The sequence below is a fragment of the Meleagris gallopavo genome, chromosome 1 (assembly GCF_000146605.3).
Source record: "Meleagris gallopavo isolate NT-WF06-2002-E0010 breed Aviagen turkey brand Nicholas breeding stock chromosome 1, Turkey_5.1, whole genome shotgun sequence".
Taxonomy (NCBI): domain Eukaryota; kingdom Metazoa; phylum Chordata; class Aves; order Galliformes; family Phasianidae; genus Meleagris; species Meleagris gallopavo.
The window spans coordinates 37,610,981-37,628,603 of NC_015011.2; the positions used below are offsets into that span (position 1 = coordinate 37,610,981).

The window sequence follows — 17,623 nt, forward strand, 5'->3', positions numbered from 1 at the left end:
TTAAGATTTCAGGGATTGCTATAATCCAAAATAATCACAGGATAATTTTTTTGTTCTAATGCTTCCATTTGATGCAATTTTTAGGATGTAACTTTCTTTCATTATGCTCTTTTGGTATGGTGTACCACTTGCAGTGCTGAGGTAATAAGATGCAAGGCAAATTCAAAATTGTTAAAGAATTGTCGCTGACCTTATTGGTTATCATTATGACTAATGTGTTTCATGTATTGACGTTTTTTAAGTGAAGGAAAACATGATTTCAATTAAATAGTTGTTAAAACTTGTTCTAAGAGAATGCATGATTATTTTCATGCTTTCGCAAAGCTGTTACAGTAGCATTCTGAGGCAGTGGCACAGGCTGCCTGGAGAAGCTGTGGATGCTCCATCCCTGGAGGTATTCAAGGCCTGGTTGGATGGGATCCTGGGTAGCCTGAGCCGGTGTGTGGCAGCCCTGCCCATGGTGAAGAGCTGCTACTGGATGGACCCTAAGATCCTTTCCAACCCAAGCTGTTCTTTGGTATTTTAAAATTAGTAACAAGTTAATTGGTACAGTTAAACAGTAAAAACAAACAAACAAAAAACAAAACAAAACCCACCCCATAGAATCAAAACTTAAAGGTTTCCATCAAGAAAGCATAAAAAAAAGAGTATTAGCTGGAGAAAGAAAGAAGCAGTGACTTTGTTTCTGAAGGAATCTAAACAGGGAAAAAATACATCTCCAATTTCAGCTGTCCATAACTTCCATTTAAAAGTAAAAAATTGTGGGATGGTAGTGAGTCAGTTACTTTTTGGAAGGTACGGGATTTTTCTTTATAAATAGAGGACAGAGGTCAGATGTAGAGGCCTTGCCAATCTTTAGCTGGTAAACATGGATATCATCTAATAAATATCTAGCCATATGAGACCTCTTGTATAACTGTAGGTGTGGATCTGAACGTACAGCTGTAACGAATTGGCAGATTCATTAGCTTGTGTTGATCTGACATCTGATCCTAGCTGCAGATCTTTAGGAGAAAAGAATTTATTATTGGCTTTGTAGTTAGTAGAAGGGAGCATCTTGATATAATGTGCTCTCTGGCTTGGTTTCAGTCTATTGTACGATGTGTAACTGTGATACCAGGAATTGGCATTTGTTTGGGCCGTTCTAAATAGGCTGCAGGTCAGGATAAAAAATTAGCTGATCGCATATTTGCGTCACTCATGGGGTTTGGAATGGGATGGGGATTGCTTGTTTGGTTTTGTTTCTTTCTAATGAGGCAGTCTTTAGGTTCCAAGTGGTTTCCTGGAATGATTTTCAGCCTCTTCTTGTTCTTAAACGTTATTGACTGTGACTGAAGGTAGGAAGCATTTTGTGTTTGTTTCTGCTTCATCTCTCGCAGTGAAAGGTGGGGAAACCTTATAAAAGGCAGAAGGTTAGTATGGTGCCAGAGGTAAATGTTGTATCATGCTTTTTCAGCCATTAACATGGTAATGGGTTTTTCTTTGTACAGTTGCAAATGAGGATGTTAGGACAAAATGAGGCACTGTCTCTGGAGAGCCAATTCTCTACTGGGTAGCTAATGCAAAGTTACAAGGATTTTGTTATGTATGGAGAATTTTGGGAGATGCTTGTGATACAAGTTGCTAAGATCTCTCTGGAAGTAAATGTCAGAGGAGAATTCATGATTTAAAAAAAAGAAGAAATTGTATGGCACTGCTTGTCTGACTTAAGGGCCTTAATGCTGACAGTAGGATGTGGCTTTACTTCTAAACCCCTGTGTTTCTGTATGTTGCCGAGTGATTGAAGGTAGGTGAAGTGAGTCTCACGGTCTGAGTTGTTTGTCTACATGAGATTCTAGAAATGTCTTGGAAAGTACAATTCTTAATTTTCTTTCTCCTTTAGACTGTGGCTAGTTTTTATCCCCTTCTCTCCATTTTTGTTTAAAATTTATGAGAAGTATCTTGGGTTTATTTGAAGGTACTGGTTCTTACAGTCTTCACAATTTATGTAGTTATAGCTTGCCTGTACATAAATCACCTTTCTCATGTGATCTCCTAGCATCTCCTGTCTGTGGTATTTATCTGTCACAATTTATATCTGTCAGCATTACATTCATCTCATACCACCATGGTAAAAGGCAAAATTTAGAATCTATGTTAGAGTTTCTTAGGCTTTCCCATGTATTTTATGGGGTAAAATGTAGGAAGGGCAGATGTAGAAAAATTCTGCATACTGAATTTCCTGTAGCTTGAATCCATAGACATGCCACATTGTACAAATTTTGATCAGTTAAAAGAAATTTAAAAACCTTAATGTTATAAAACCATTTTATTAGATAGAAAATAAATTGTCTTTTCTCCTGTCTTTTTTAGAAGTCTAGACATGACGTATAGTAATTAGGAATGGTCCGTAACTTTTTTTAGTTGTACCTTTATTGTTTGTAAGAGCTGTCTGGTTAAGGTATTTCTAATGCGAAGTTTTCACTGTTGCAGCAAATAAAGCTCAATGACAATATGAGTATTATATAGAAAATTTAATTTCTCTGAAGCTATAAAAAACTTAAGTTGAACCAGCTTAGTTTTGGCAGCAGGTAAATTTAGAAAAAAAAGAGGAAGAAAGTAGATTTTACATATACTAAAGTCAGAGCTTTTCATCTGTAGTGTATCAGATAGAACTTCATTCAGTTTATAGTATAGCTGGTTGGTTGTTTTTTCCCTGGAAACAGCTGTTAGAGGAAAGAGGAAAGGTGAGTCTTTAATAAGACTCCATGACCAGATTGGATGGGGTCTTGGGCTACCTAATCTAGTGGGAGATGTCCCTGCTCATGGCAGGGGAGTTGGAGCTAGATGGTCTTTAAGGTCCATTCCAACACAGACCCTTATTTGATTCTATGATTTCCTAAGTACAAAAGAGGTCTTAATTGCATTTATTGCTATTTCAGGGTTCTTCCATGCCACCAGAGTGTTGCAGAAGGATTTGAGAGGCTTACTGTTATTCTTCAGAACTTTAATTTTCTTTCAGATAATATTTGCTTATATCTGTGCCACATAGATTTATTTACAAATGGTTTTTGTAATATTTTTCTAATACTTTTTAATGCCTTTCTTAATCTGTTTTTCCAAGAATACAAACAGAATAGAATGTATTTATATAGTGGAATATATTTGAATATCTATTCTAGCTTCAAAATGCAATTTTTGTCAAAGCTTGCAAAAATGCTTGTATTATGTTGCTTTTAAAGTCTTATATACCAGTTCCATACAAGTTGCCACATGATATTTTCAGCTTTATAATGCTTTCTGCTTGTATGCAGAGTTTTTTTTAACACAAACATTAACATATACCGTATTAAGCTTTAATTACAGAAGTCTCAATGACTACCAGAGTAGAGAGTAATATCCAGATAACTCAGAGTAACAAAATAATTTCTGCAGTGCTTTGTGACAGAGTAATAGGTGTCCTTTTTACCTGGAGCTTTGTCAGGTATAGCATCTCATTGCATTTGTGAATAATAGCTGGCAGGTATCTTTAGTGTTTGTGAAGTCTTCTATAGGTCACTGAACAGAGTAAATACTCAGTTTTAGGGGCAGAGGCATATCTGAAGGATTTGCTTTTCCAACGTCATCGCTAAGAAATGTTCTAATTCTGTGAAGAAATGTCAAATGTTGCAAGACTATGCATGTTATGGAGAATCATTCAACACAGGAAATATATTTTAAACCTAATGGTTATTTTCTGCCTTAATATGGTAAATTGACATTATAAACACTTCCAGGGACCTCTGAGTCTTGTGGGTTTTTGTGTAAGCATTAGATATATTAGTATGTTAAAGATAACTTTCATTGGTGTGAAATATGGGTATTGCCTTATGATAGGACCAGGTTTCAATTAGTATCTTTCTTGGAGATAACTGATGGTTGTGACATGATTTGTGATCACAGTCCAGCATTGTTCCATTTAGTACAGTCCCTTAAAAGGCTGGAAACAGGCGTTTTGTCATCTAACTGGAATTTCAAGCCAATGAAGACTTATTAGTCAACTGATGATTTTATAAATAGAACTTTGAAATGTTTGTTGTGAAAACAGGAAATACTTTTGAGAAGATACATTTAATGGAATTTATCTAAAGAGGAAAATAATTACAAAAACTGAACTATCATTATTCATTTCTAGAGAACTAAGTACTTTAGAAGTATCTCACAGAGTACATTTTATAAATATGAGTTTGGGATTTTGAGCAATAGAAAATGCTGAATACAAAAAAAAAGTTAGATCAACATTGTGTATTGTTATTTCAGACAAAGGCATCATCTTAATTTCATTTCAGAATTATTAATGGGTGTTTTCAAGAGAAAGTTTGGTTTTAAACTTTAAATTCCTTGACTTCAAACACATCTCAATTTTTTCTTCATCCATCTTCCATTCCTTGCTAATAGCGTTGCACTTTTCTACAATTTTGGAAAATCCTGGAAATCTGATCCAGGAATCATCAAAGCCACAGAAGAACAAAAGAAAAAGGTAAAGCTGTGAGCATGTCAGATTTGTTCTTCAGGTGCCTTCTGCCAGTTGGTTGGAGTATGCTGGATAATCCATGGCTTTTCAATAAAGTGTTGTATAAGAAAGAGTTTAAAATGTTGAACATTTCCTTTCGCTTGTCTCCCAGGTTTCTCTCTTCTGTTCAGAATAAGCATTCAAGTCTAACTGGTCCAAAGCTGCATTTCGATTGTTCTCAGCAAGAAAAAATAAAAATGTTCAATTTAGGTTTTTTATAGGAAAAGTTTAAAAAGTCATTGGATGAAAATGTAAAGGTTTAGAATTTTACCTTAATGTAAGAAGTGACTCATTATGGGTTAAGTGTTGCTAGTTTGATGCTATAAAAACTTTCCAGACTTTAAAGCATCTCTAGTCCTTCTTACGTTTGTAATTAAAAGCGTTAAGTTATTGAAGATTTCAAGTATAAAACAGCCCAAACCACTGGCAGTCTTGCTTTTTAGAAAAATTAAATATTAGAGAAATTACTGATGATCTTATGAGATCTAATGCTTGTTAGCACTAATGACATTACCTCTAATTTCTGTGCATTCTCAGCAGCCAAACTGAGCATTGACCATGCCAATTGCACCAGGAATGTGGGTTTTTTTGCTTCATTCTAAGTTTTCTGGAAGCTCACTTATCACCAAAAGCTGAGCTCTGTGTTTCTATTTCTTGCTTGTGACAACAGCTACGTGGATTACCATAAAGCCACTTGGAGTAATAGCCTTAGGAAGTGATAAAGATATCAGCGACTTTAAAAGATGGTTGTGATGGCTTGAATGATTTTTTTCTGATAGATTATTACTGAGTTCTGTTGATCAGTGTACAAATTTTCTGTTACTGCAAATTTGCCAAAGTAAAACCCAGGCTAAATTCTCTTACTTCAACAGGGCTAAAGTAAGTCCACAATTGCCTATTGGCTCAGATTCAGCAAATTGCACAAACATGCAATTCATTTTATCCACGTGCACCGGTAGTTATACATGGGGATGAAAACCTTGTTGAACTGTATAGGAATTGTAAAAGACAACTTCCTCATTTAGATGCACATCATTGTTAATGTGCAACTAACCCAAGTGTAAACTGATCTATTATCGGGGGCATAAACCTCTGTAGGATATGTCTTAACTGGGTGCACTGTAGTATTTTCTCATGTTTCCATAATTTGTCTCCAAGTGTGTTTACATTAAGTTTGCCTTAGCTTTTCAATAAGTAACCAAAAATTCTTTTAATTCCAGATGACTGAGTTAAGGATGTTTGGAAATGTTGCAGTAAGCAGCATTTTCAGATGTTTATTCTTTGGATGATATGTCATGTCATTTTTTTTATTTAGCGTTTCTCTATTACAAAGTAACCTGAGTTTTTCTTTAAGTAAGTCACTTTTCACAATCAAATGTTAATAACTTGAAAGCACAGAAGGTAGACCCCCAGGTCTCTCAAAGCACAAAAGTATGTTTGTAACATGTCCTCCTGGATCTCTCTGTGTTGTAAGTTCTAAGGAAAGCTTGATTTGAAAGCACTTTATATACACCTTTTCAGCTTTGTTTTAGGATGTTGCTTGTGGCTATATTGAACTCCAGTGTTGAGCATAGCATGTAAATTCCTTTGTGTATCTTCTCAATGGTGTGTAGTATAGTGCAAACTCCCACTGAAGTCAGAGGAACTACTTGTGGTTGCGTGGAGTGAGATTCTGGAAGGTTGCTTTGATGAATTCTGCACCAAAAGCAATCGGAAGTACAACAAGCAAAGCAAAAGAGAAGTCCAACTTTAGAGCTTAGTTAAGAAATGTTAGAAAATTGTACAGGACTGTTCCTCATTCATCTGAGATCAGCAAGAGAAGCGCTAAGACACTGATTACCCCTGGACTGTTGACTGTAGCTTTTCCCATCTACTTTGAGGCAAAGAATCCCATAAATGTTCCCTGACTAATTAAGTATAGTGCTGTGGGGAAAACTTCTGCACCTTTGGTCAAGTTAGCGCTTGTCATCTCATTAGGAAAGTGACAATTTTAGTGCTGTGATGAAATAATACTTGTAAGAACCATATTACTCTTTCTCCAATAAGAAGCCATGTTGATTCGTAAGCTATATGTTGTTTGAAAGGGAGCAATAGATCTGTTTACTGTTAGGCAATTTATGCTGAGTGAATTCCTTCTGGATCAAGGAAGGCTATTTTCGCAGAAGATGATTTCAGGATATTTTCCATATGTGGCAAGCATCATTTAAAAGTCTCATGTGAGACAGATTTCAGCTGCTGAATATTGGAATTTGTTGGAAAACATAATGGAATTGAAGGTTTCTTCTGTCAATGAAGAAGATACTGAGGGAATGCACTAAATAAAAAGTTACCATTTAGTGTGAAGGAAAAGGGATGCTTTAGCTGATACCTCTTTATGTTCTTCGGTTCAGTCATGAGTATAATATAATGTCTGTAGGAGAAGGTTTGGTGTGCATTCTTTTCTTTCTAGAAACTTCAACATTTGAGGAAAGAGGTAAAGGCAGATATAAAGTTTTTGATGGGATACCTCTAGAAATGATCTTTTTTAGACTAGCTGATCCCGCTATCTTCCTGGAAGGTCTTCATTGTGTTCCCCTTTAGAAATTTAGAAATCAGGCTTGAATTAACATTGGATTAACAGAGTATGTTTAAAATCAGTTTCAATTGAATTTAACTTGATCCTATATGTAAAGAGTACCTGAAATTTGTAGAGTTCACAGCCTTTGAGTCAAACACATTACAGTTCTTGTCAACATTTGTTTGTATGCTAAATCCTATTTCATCCTCTTTTTTTTTTTCTTTTTTTTTTCCTGCAGACAATAGTAGAGCTTGCAGAGACAGGAAGTCTGGACCTTAGTATATTCTGCAGTACCTGCTTGGTAGTGTATATATATATTTTTTTTTTTCTGTGCCAAAACCGGATGATCCTATTCTGAACACACTCTTGTTTTTACTAATTCCATATAAAGGGCAGAATTTATTTGCAATCTTTAATTCATGCAGTATTTTCAAGGAATAAAAGAATTTACACAAAAAGGCTTATGCAACAATAAGGAAGAAAAGTATTCATGGTGAATGAATGTGTTTCTTTTTTAAAAAAGGCAACTTCTTAATTATCAGGGCAGTCAGTATTGCACCTTAATGATCTGAGTTGTGTAGAACATGAATGATGTTATATTCTTAAAATCAAATCTGGAATATGATGGCAACTTAAAATTGTGTGTGTATCTGTGTATATCTCCAAATAGTTAATATCAGATCTTTTTTCTTTGTTACTATTTTATATTTCTTTCAAAACGCGAACTTGAAACAAATTGTTGAGAGTAATCAAGAATTTTGAGTTGTAGTTGCTGAATAGCATTCCTGTCTTTAGAAAATAAGCAGAACAGTTTAGGGCTTCATTATGAATACTGCTGACAGAATCATGGAGCTGGAACTCGTTGTGTATATTCATTGCTGAAAAGCTGAAATGAAACTGGTTGCTATACAAAGTTCAAGAGCTGGAGGGGATAGAAGAACTTTGGGGAAAAAAAAAATCCTTTATGCAAGAAAATTAAGGTTGCAGTCTGTGTGTTTGTGTTAAATAACATATAGGTTAAGATTAATACCTAAGATTGCTTTAAAAATTGACACTATCTGGGGAGTTAACAGAATAAGTTATTTTGCATTAAACTGTTCTTTTGGTGTTCTTAACAAATGTTAATAAACATTACAGATACGGAAGCCAGTGAGGTCTAAACACTGTGGTGTATGTAATCGATGTATAGCAAAGTTTGATCACCACTGCCCGTGGGTGGGTAATTGTGTAGGTAAGTAATCTCTGAAATCTGTAATAGATCAAGAAGGCAAAACCTTCTGGAAATGATCCTGTGTGTTGTATGGGATTTGGCCTGTTCTTCTTTCATTGTGAAAGTGAGTTGGCAGAAAAGCTATAGAGGACTTTTGGTAGAAGGAAGATAATTCTTAATATTGGTCCTAATTTTTCTTTTACATGTGATTCTCTGTGTTAGTTTTACCTGTAGCCCTCTCAAGTATTAATAATAATAGATAGTCGCTGTAGTTTGACTGTCCTTAAGGAACAGGACAGTGCTGACATTTGAATTGTTAACAAAACACTAAAATCTCGTGGAGATGGGCTTGGGTTGTTCCATTCTATGGAACAATTTTTTTCCATATTTTTCATTTACTACTATTGTCTCTATATACGTTACTTTTGATTTGTATTTTAGATGTTTTACAGTGAAGAACTAAGAAATCTTTAATGAACACCAGCAAAAAGGCTGAGTGGGCACAAACTCAGATTTTGGAGATGCTGCTAAGTGACAGTTTGATATTTGTTTTGTGAGAGTGCTGAGAAGAACTCGTCAATGGGACAGAAAGATCCAGAGTTTTAACCAGTAATTTGAAAAGCAGAAAAATTGAGTGGGAAGGGAAAAAAGAGACCTCCTAGTTTGTGAATAATAAGAGAGTATGTGTGAAGCAGGATTAGGTTAGGGAGAGGTAATGTAGTGGACTTTTTCTTGGTTTTTTTTTATTATTATTATTTTGTTGTTTGGGGGGTTCTTTTTAGACTGGTGGTGGTGATTTGTTTTTTTTTTTTTCCCCCTAGAAACAGTAGATGAAAAAACAGAACCTTCATGGTCTTGAACAAATCAGAATAACTGTTGATAAAAGTAAACACTAGGAAACTGGAAAGTATGTTGGAAAAAAAAAAAGAGAAGTCACACCATGAGAAGGAAGTGATGGTCTAATGACCTTATATGGCTTTTCTGCCTCCAGTTCATAGATGGTGACTATGAGCACAGGATTACAAAACAGAATCCATTCTTAAAACTGCATTCATGGCATGTTTCCCAAATAGGGAAACATGAATTATGATGGAAAGGTTAAATTTGGAAATGTTTCGTATAGTCTTGAAATGTGTTAAAAGGACAAGAATTTTACTAAAGATATGATTGAGGAAAGAGTGTGTACAGACACTCTAAAAATAAATTCTTTTGGGTTTATTTGCTGTGCAAACAGATGAAAGGAAGGACAGGCTTCTTTAAAAAAAAAAAAGTTTGGCAATAAGGACAAATTATCTTCATCATATCTGCAGAAATGTCATTAATGTTGCAGTGAGCGGGTCTCTGAAGGTGATTGATTGTACCTGTCTTTCTAATGGAATATCAGAATGACAATATATTACATATTTCACAGGTTATTTAATAAAAAAAAGCATTTCTTACTTTTAAACTTATAGTTAAGCAAATGCCATTTCAAAAGCAAAGTGTGGACTTGTAACAGAAATCTAGTTTTCAAAGAACAGCACAGAAGAAGCAGTAACCAAACCTTTTTTTGCTGTTACGACGTGAGCTGTGCTGCCATTGAACTGAATTATTCTCAGCGCAGTGACTAAGAAGATAGGTCTCATAGCACAAATTACTTATGGTTTGGAATAATGATCTCTTCCCAACTCCAAATAATGATTCTCCAAAAGTAGGAGGAAGTCAAGGAATGAGCAATCCATCCAAATCATTTAACATACAACTCTATCGGATAAAATAACAATCAGTTGTCTTTACTATGTTATTACTTATGTATAATACAAAAAAAACCTATATAAAAAAAATTAGCAGTTGTTCTTAGTGCACTGTCTTCACTGTGAAGCCACTTACTACTTTCTTTAGAGTGAACATGTATAACACAGTGCTGTGTTTTACTCAGTCTTATTTAAGATGCAAAAGAAAGGTGGATTTACACTTTTCCAAAGTCTTTTAATAGTGACCAGGGCTGTGCATGTCTAGACATATATTTTCACCAAATAATGGGTTCTCCAGTTAAGTAGAACCATAGAATGGCCTGACTTGAAAAGGACCACAGTGATCATCTAGTTTCAACCCCCTGCTGTGTGCAGGGTTGCCAACTACCAGACCAGGCTGCCCAGAGCCACATCCAGCCTGGTCTTGAATGCCTCCAGGGATGGGGCATCCACAACCTCCCTGGACAACCTGTTCCAGTGCATCACCACCCTCTGTGTGAAAAGCCTCCTCTGAATTTCTCCTAGAATTTGATTCGGTATCGCTGGAGATGCTACTGAAAGGAACATTTCATTGAATACCTATCAGTTGGACCTCTTGATCTGACCATTTAACTTCCTGTTTTTGAATTTGTTTTTATGAAACCAAACAGTTCCAAAAGTGGAAGTAATATCTTAGGGGCATTCCCAACACTCTTTCTTATATACTCTTAGTTGATTGAAGGCAACATTGCAGCATATTTTACATCCAAAGGAACTTGTTTGATTTTCAAGGAAATGTCTTGTACTCAGTCTAGCTTGTGTTTATGGGTGTTTTTCCTCATCTCTTTTTTATGTAGTCATTCAGTTTGCTTGCAGAAAGCACTTGATTATTTTCTGCCTCCAGAGGATGCTCTTTATTTAGCAGGCAAAACATCTGATATAATGAAGAAGTAAATATTGTGCTTGTAGATGATGACAGCCAAATCTTTGTAGCCCATTACAGTCTCTGTGGGTTTAGCTTACAGCCTAGTGCTGTTAGAAGGTTAAAACAGTGGACATATTTTATAGATGGAAGGTTGAGTCCTTCAGAATTAGGGCCTGCTTGTGTAAGAGACATCATCTTAGCTGTACTAGTGTTTAAAATAGAGCATTCTTTTTAAAACTGATTTTTCTTGTTTTTAACTCCAGTTAAAATGTTGTACTTGATTTTGTGCTGTTCATTATGTTAGCCAGTTAATTAGGCCTTGTCTGCAGTTTTTATTCTGACTTCTGCTACATGTTTTGGTTGGGCTTAAACACCCTTGATGAAGCTAAGCTTTGACTTAATTTGTTCTCGTCAAAGATTGTATATTTTTTCTATATTCCTGTTCATTTTAAGAACTCTGCAATCTGATGATTTTTTTCTACTGTCATTCTAAAAAAAATTACATACTGATGTGAAATTCCTCATTGTTCTGAGCTCTGTTAACGACACTGTTCTAAATATTGTATATTAATAATTGTATTAACTCGTGAGAGAGGTTGCCTATAATAGGAAGTTAAGCTTCCTGATGTGTTTTGTCTTTTGAAAGTGGAGTAATTTGATCTCTGTTGTTCTTGTGCAACTTTAGGAGCGGGGAATCATCGCTATTTTATGGGATACTTGTTCTTCCTGCTATTTATGATCTGCTGGATGATTTATGGATGTATCTCTTGTGAGTAGATGTGGGGGATTGGTTGGTTTGTTTGTTTTGTTTTTAATTACTTATAAATACTTCATCTCCTGGTATGGATTTCTACAGGGTTTTGCCTTATCAGAGTTTTTGATATTCTTTATTCTGGAGTTGAACTGCATATTAATCATTTCCCATGGTAATTTAACTTAAAAGATGTTTTTCTTGTCCTGTTTTTTTGTCTTCCTCACAACCACGTGTGTGCCTATGTCATATATTCAGTGACTTGGAAAAGGAAGGCAGAACAAGTGAAATTCTTTCGGTACACTGCTGTTTTCGTATTTCATTTTCGTAACGTGTTCTGATATGAGGTTTACATTGATGTATAGTAAGCATATCTTAAATCTTCCGTACGGTGTTTGTTGCTTTCTTTTTTCCTTAGACTGGGGTTTCCACTGTGAGACAAGTTATGCAAAGGATGGATTTTGGACCTATATTACACAGATTGCTACCTGTTCTCCTTGGATGTTTTGGATGTTTCTAAACAGTGTTTTTCACTTCATGTGGGTGGCTGTGTTACTCATGTGTCAGATGTATCAGGTATGGAAGAGCATTTCAATTTGGGAGTGCATGGCTATATCAGATAGTTGTTGTTTAAATGTTCATGTCCATTATGCAAGACCAAGTGTTCAGTCTCAGCCACAGCTGAAGGAGGTAGGCATCTGTTGTCTCTGCATAATAGAAGGCATCATTCACTTGTCATTCATTTGCACTTATTTTATTTTGTGCAAGTGATGAAAATACTTACCTCCCACTTTCCATTCTCAGAATGACAAAAAGGCAAAATAGACCAGAGAAAGGCAATAAAGACTAACAGAAGCCTAGAGGATAAAATCTGTGGGTAGAAGTAGGAATAATGCAGTATGTCATTAGCTGGGTGGTAACTTCAAATGGGACGCAATAATTTCTTAAACTGCTTCAGGGTGATTCGTCATCACATGACTTTACTGTAATCTGACCAAACCCATTTTTTCTGTATCCTTTTTAATGAAAGACAAGTTCATGCTGGAAGCCTTTCAATATTACTTGTTATTAATGAGCAGCTAGACACTGATTTAAAAATCTGTCCACAGATCCTGGAAATAAAATCACGCTCTAAGACTTAAGTACAATTTCTTAAGAAATTGGAGTTTTATCCTCCTTTCTGTAGAATATTTATTAACAATATATGCCAATTTCAGAATCTTGTGTATGTGACGTTTGTCTTGACCAGCAAAGACCTTTACTAAAACAAATGAGCAAAGATAACTATGTTTATTTCATGTGTGTGGCTTTCAAGCCAGTTTGAACCACAAGACTTCTATAGCAGATGAGTGTGTAACTTTGCACAGAGCCTTCTGTCATATTTGACTCATTGAGCTCCACATTGAGAATCCCTGTAAATATGATCTGTGTTGCACTTAGAAAACTTAGGATCTTGTTTGACAAATCTTGCTGTGCAGTCTGACATAGGAATTGATGAAATTATTCTCCAAATTATTTCTTTGGCTGTGCAGCTACACAGTCTCTGCTATTGCTCCTTGTTTTTTCCCTCCATCATCAAGTTTTGACTTGCCCTTTATATTGAACTGGGTGAGACTCTTGCCAAAGTACTACGTATGAAAGAAAAGTAATTAAAAAACTGTACTTCCAACTTCAAAAGTTGGCCATTAACACCTCATTTATATACATAGAAATGAAACTCCACTGGGTTTCATGGAGGGAGAGAAAATGCCTGAGACAAGTAAATCCAAATGAGGCAAGCAAGCCCAAGTTTAATTTTCTCAGTGTTCATGTTTTTGTAACATGTAGCAGAGTTGATTTGATATTCCACTGGGAATTATAAGATTTTATCTTGCTGTAGACTATTAAGGGATTTCTCACAGTTCTGTTTCCAATTACATCACATTGCAATAAACTACAGTTTTATATGTGCCCTGTTAGGCTGAAGTAGTTGGGAAGTTATTACATAAAATTGTGTTCTTTTTAGCCAAACGACTGTGGTTTGAAACAAACAAACAAAAACCCCTTTTTCTAGTCAACTTTTTGTCTTAATGACAGAAAAGTTGTGCTACGAAGTTTTAAATGAGGGGGATATATAGCACTGTGACAATACCATATTATTATCAGAATGTCAAGAGGAAACGAAAGGATTCAAATGCTGTGTAAACTAACTCCTGAATCTGTTATTTACAGTGCACTTCAGTTGGTAATTAATAACGGCATCTCTACCCTATGAACTAGTAAGGCACAGTTTGTTCAGTGATCATGATTTATTTCTGATCACTCTTAAATATTTTCCACAACCTGGTACAGCGGTTGTATGGCATTTTATGTTGGGATCCAACAGTTTCAGCAGGACGAAAATTGTTCTTCAAAAGAACAAATATAAAAAAAGAAATTCTTTTTCTGCCTGTTTTACGTAGGGCTTGTTTGCCCGTTTTTATGTTGGCTAATTTGCTTACTTTATTTTTTTGTCTTCAGATATCTTGCTTAGGAATCACTACAAATGAAAGAATGAATGCAAGACGATACAAGCACTTTAAAGTTACAACCACATCTATTGAAAGCCCATTCAAGTAAGTTTTAAAGCATAAACATGTGTTTCTCACTTGTGTTGCTCCTCATGTTTGAATTGTGCAGCTTTTTGAAACAGAACATAGCTAAATACTAGTGGAGAGGGGTGCAGGATGCCCCAGGAGCTGAAGTGGATGTTGTGTAGGTAAGATACAGGCTTTTCATTATCATGAAGAGTAGGGTATGGTGAGGTTCTAGTTTCTGTAGTGCGAAGAGTGCAAGCTAAGAGAGGAGAGCTTCAGGATGGTGTAGCACTGGGATGTTAGCACTTGAAGGAAGGGAATAAGGCAGAATGGAAAAGCTTGTAGAGTCAAAGCAGGAAATAAATGAAGGCATGAAGCTGGAATATTGGTGGGTTGAGGACATATTATGAAGGAGCAGAGAAAGGACAGAAGCACATCTCATCCTGCAGTGTATGCTGTCATTTTTGTGGGAGCTGCTGCTCTTTCAGACAGTACCCAAAGGAAGGACAGATAGAAGTCCTAGTTGTATTAGTTTGTAGTTTTGTGCTGGAATAGAAGTTTGTATGATTCTTTTAATATCTTCACATACGAAACCTTTATTGAGAGAAAGACAAGCAACTCTCTATGGTTGACATTTTCCTATAGATAAAAGTTTTAGCAAAATCAGGTGATGAAAAGAACACAGTGGTGGGCAGAATAGGAAAAAAACTACTGACTTTATCCCTATATTGATATCCACTTCATAACCCAGATTTGGTGGAACAGCTGCTATTATAAAAAGGACTCAAAAATTAACACAGTATCTAAAATAACTGATTGGCATCACCTGTTAAATGAAGGAGTAGTCATCTTGTTGCTTTGACCTTTTCTGGTGTGTTATTGCATAAGCTTCTCTTCCAGAAAATCATGAACATATTCAGCCTGTGTGCAATTATTAAAAAATAATGGAGTTCTGATGCAAGCATCTTAAACATATGATGGTGAACTAATTCAGCAGCAGAAAGCCCTTGAATGTGTCGTCTACTTCCTTAATGCTTCCTTAATGCTTCCTTAATTTTGTGTTGTCTAGGAACGTAATTGATCTTGACCTACAGCTGTGGACCACTAGGTGTGACAGAAATAAGTACTAAGAAAGATAGAAGTGATTCTGGGTAAGAACAGTGGATAGCTGAAGAAATAAGAGAGCAGATAGTGAAGGAAATTTAGTGTCACAATTGTGTCCAAGGACAAAAATTCACCAGTATAATGACTTATTTTAGAACTTGTTCCATCAGCAAGCACTAAGCCAGTTTTTATCTGAATTGGTTCTGTGCAGTTGGGAACTTAAAGAGTGAGAAACTGAATCTGTAAAAAGAAAAAAGAACGTACTTTGTTAGAAGAGCTTTGTTATTACTTACTAACATGTATTTCTGTTCTGTTTTTTAGCCATGGTTGTATAAGGAACATTATAGACTTCTTTGAATTCAGATGCTGTGGTCTTTTTCGGCCTGTTATCGTGGACTGGACGAGGCAGTATACGATTGAATACGACCAAACATCAGGATCAGGCTACCAGCTGGTGTAGCACCACCATCATCCTGTGAGCATATCGTATCTGAGTGGTGCCTGAAATTTTTTTTCTCTCTCTCTCTCGAAACCACATCCCTTGAAGAGTAGCATGCTATGTGTAGGGCTGGTGATGAATCTTAAGGTACCTTCTCTTCATCAGAATTTTATTAACAAAAGTAAAAATGGACAGAATAAACTGCCAAACCTGATAAGGAAGAGGAGGAGGATCAAAAAGGGATTTTAACAGTTCTTAACATGAGAATTATTCGCAACAGCATATTCACAGTATTTGTTGCTGTTTTTTTTTATTTAAGATCTCTCACAATGGAGCATGATATTATTGAAGTATTGACATAAGTAGTTATGTTGTGCTGAGCAGAAAAATGCATTTCCCAATATGAATAATTCCACTGAAATGAGAATCTAGAATATAAAGCTAAATTTCATGACACAAAGTTCACTGATTGCTTTGGTGTAGTTCCTGTAATGTGATTTTTTTATTTTTATTACAGATTTTCTGTAGTATTATGTACATTGAAAAATGTGCTTTTCAATACTGTGATAAACATCACGTGGCGGGTATCCCCTGTAGTGTTCAGTTATGGCAGTAATGCACAGCTGGTAATGCTAAGAAAAAAATACATTGCCCACGTTTTTTTGGTGATTATTATTGTCACCATTTACTGGTACAACTAAATACTTGTGGAAGCCCTGTTCTGAGATTGTATAGTCTGAAATAAAAGATTGCACAAATAAGGAAAGCTCTTCTGTCAAAGTTGAAGCTGTGCTTAGACGCATGATGCACCTGCAGAAGTAGGTTACAGTATATAATGTTCAAGAAAAAAAAATAGACAAGAAATCATTATCTTTGAAGTAAATGTATAAACATTTCACAAACTAGCAGTGCTTCAGTACTGGCTTTGGTCCCCAGACAGCACAATGTAATGTGGCTGCAAATGTCTTCGAAGAGTAGTTGCATGGGGGAAACCAAAGATGTGAAAACAAAAATCTCAATTATAAAAATATAAAGTAAAACAGTTTTAAATCAGCTGCAAATGCAGAAGAAGCCAGAGCCATCTGAAATGATTATTTTGTACGGGCATAAAATAATGGAAACCAAACTTTAAAAAGAAAAAAAAAAACAAGAAAAAAGCATATCTCCAAAATAGCACATGCACATTCTGAAGAAGGTAGTGTATTGGCAAGTGGGAATCACCCTTAGTGTTTTTAAGTTCTCATGCTACAGAAATGTTTGGAAGGTGAGGAATCAACTGAAATGGCATTCCAAGGGGGCTTTTCTTGACTGTAATGCACTGATTTTTGTTATGGTGTTTTCATATACTCATAGTGAATTGTTCACTGCTTCCTTAACTATTGTTTACAGAGAGACTGAGAATCAGGTTAGTTCTTTTCTAAGTGCTGTAGCAACCTAGTGGTTCGAGAATCCTGTGAGAGGAGTCTGGGGAGGGGACCTGAAAGCCGACGTCTGAGACCAGTGTAAAGAATGTGTATCTGTACATAAATAATTTATCAAATAGTTTTCTCTCTGTGAGTGTGTGTTTAGTATATTTAAAGCTGCTCATTTTCATTTTATTCAACCAAAAAGTATAGGAAGATATCTAATGAGCTTTTAGTGATGTTAAATATTGCTGTTAATAGGCGTTACGCCCTGCAAATTCACTGCATGTTTGATGCTTGGCAAAATTAGCGTTTTCTGTAATACGCAGATTACAGGTAATAAAGCAATCTAGTGGTATTCCCGCCCCTTGCCTTAGTAAGAGGAGCAGTGAAACTGTAAATAGTTGATGTTCAGTATTTGCAAGTAAACATTTTT

General features: G+C 35.6%; 1 protein-coding gene across 1 annotated transcript in view; it reads left to right on the forward strand.

Annotated features, from left to right (window-relative positions):
* Window positions 1-15,805, forward strand: part of ZDHHC17 (zinc finger DHHC-type palmitoyltransferase 17) — a 110,282-nt gene extending 94,477 nt beyond the window's left edge. The window contains exons 11-17 of the mRNA XM_031552147.1: window positions 4,374-4,498; window positions 7,327-7,389; window positions 8,226-8,319; window positions 11,621-11,704; window positions 12,105-12,262; window positions 14,186-14,280; window positions 15,667-15,805. Of these exons, the coding sequence (XP_031408007.1) occupies window positions 4,374-4,498; window positions 7,327-7,389; window positions 8,226-8,319; window positions 11,621-11,704; window positions 12,105-12,262; window positions 14,186-14,280; window positions 15,667-15,805 (758 nt within the window). The remainder of the gene's footprint in view (window positions 1-4,373; window positions 4,499-7,326; window positions 7,390-8,225; window positions 8,320-11,620; window positions 11,705-12,104; window positions 12,263-14,185; window positions 14,281-15,666) is intronic.
* Window positions 15,806-17,623: the final 1,818 nt, after the last annotated feature.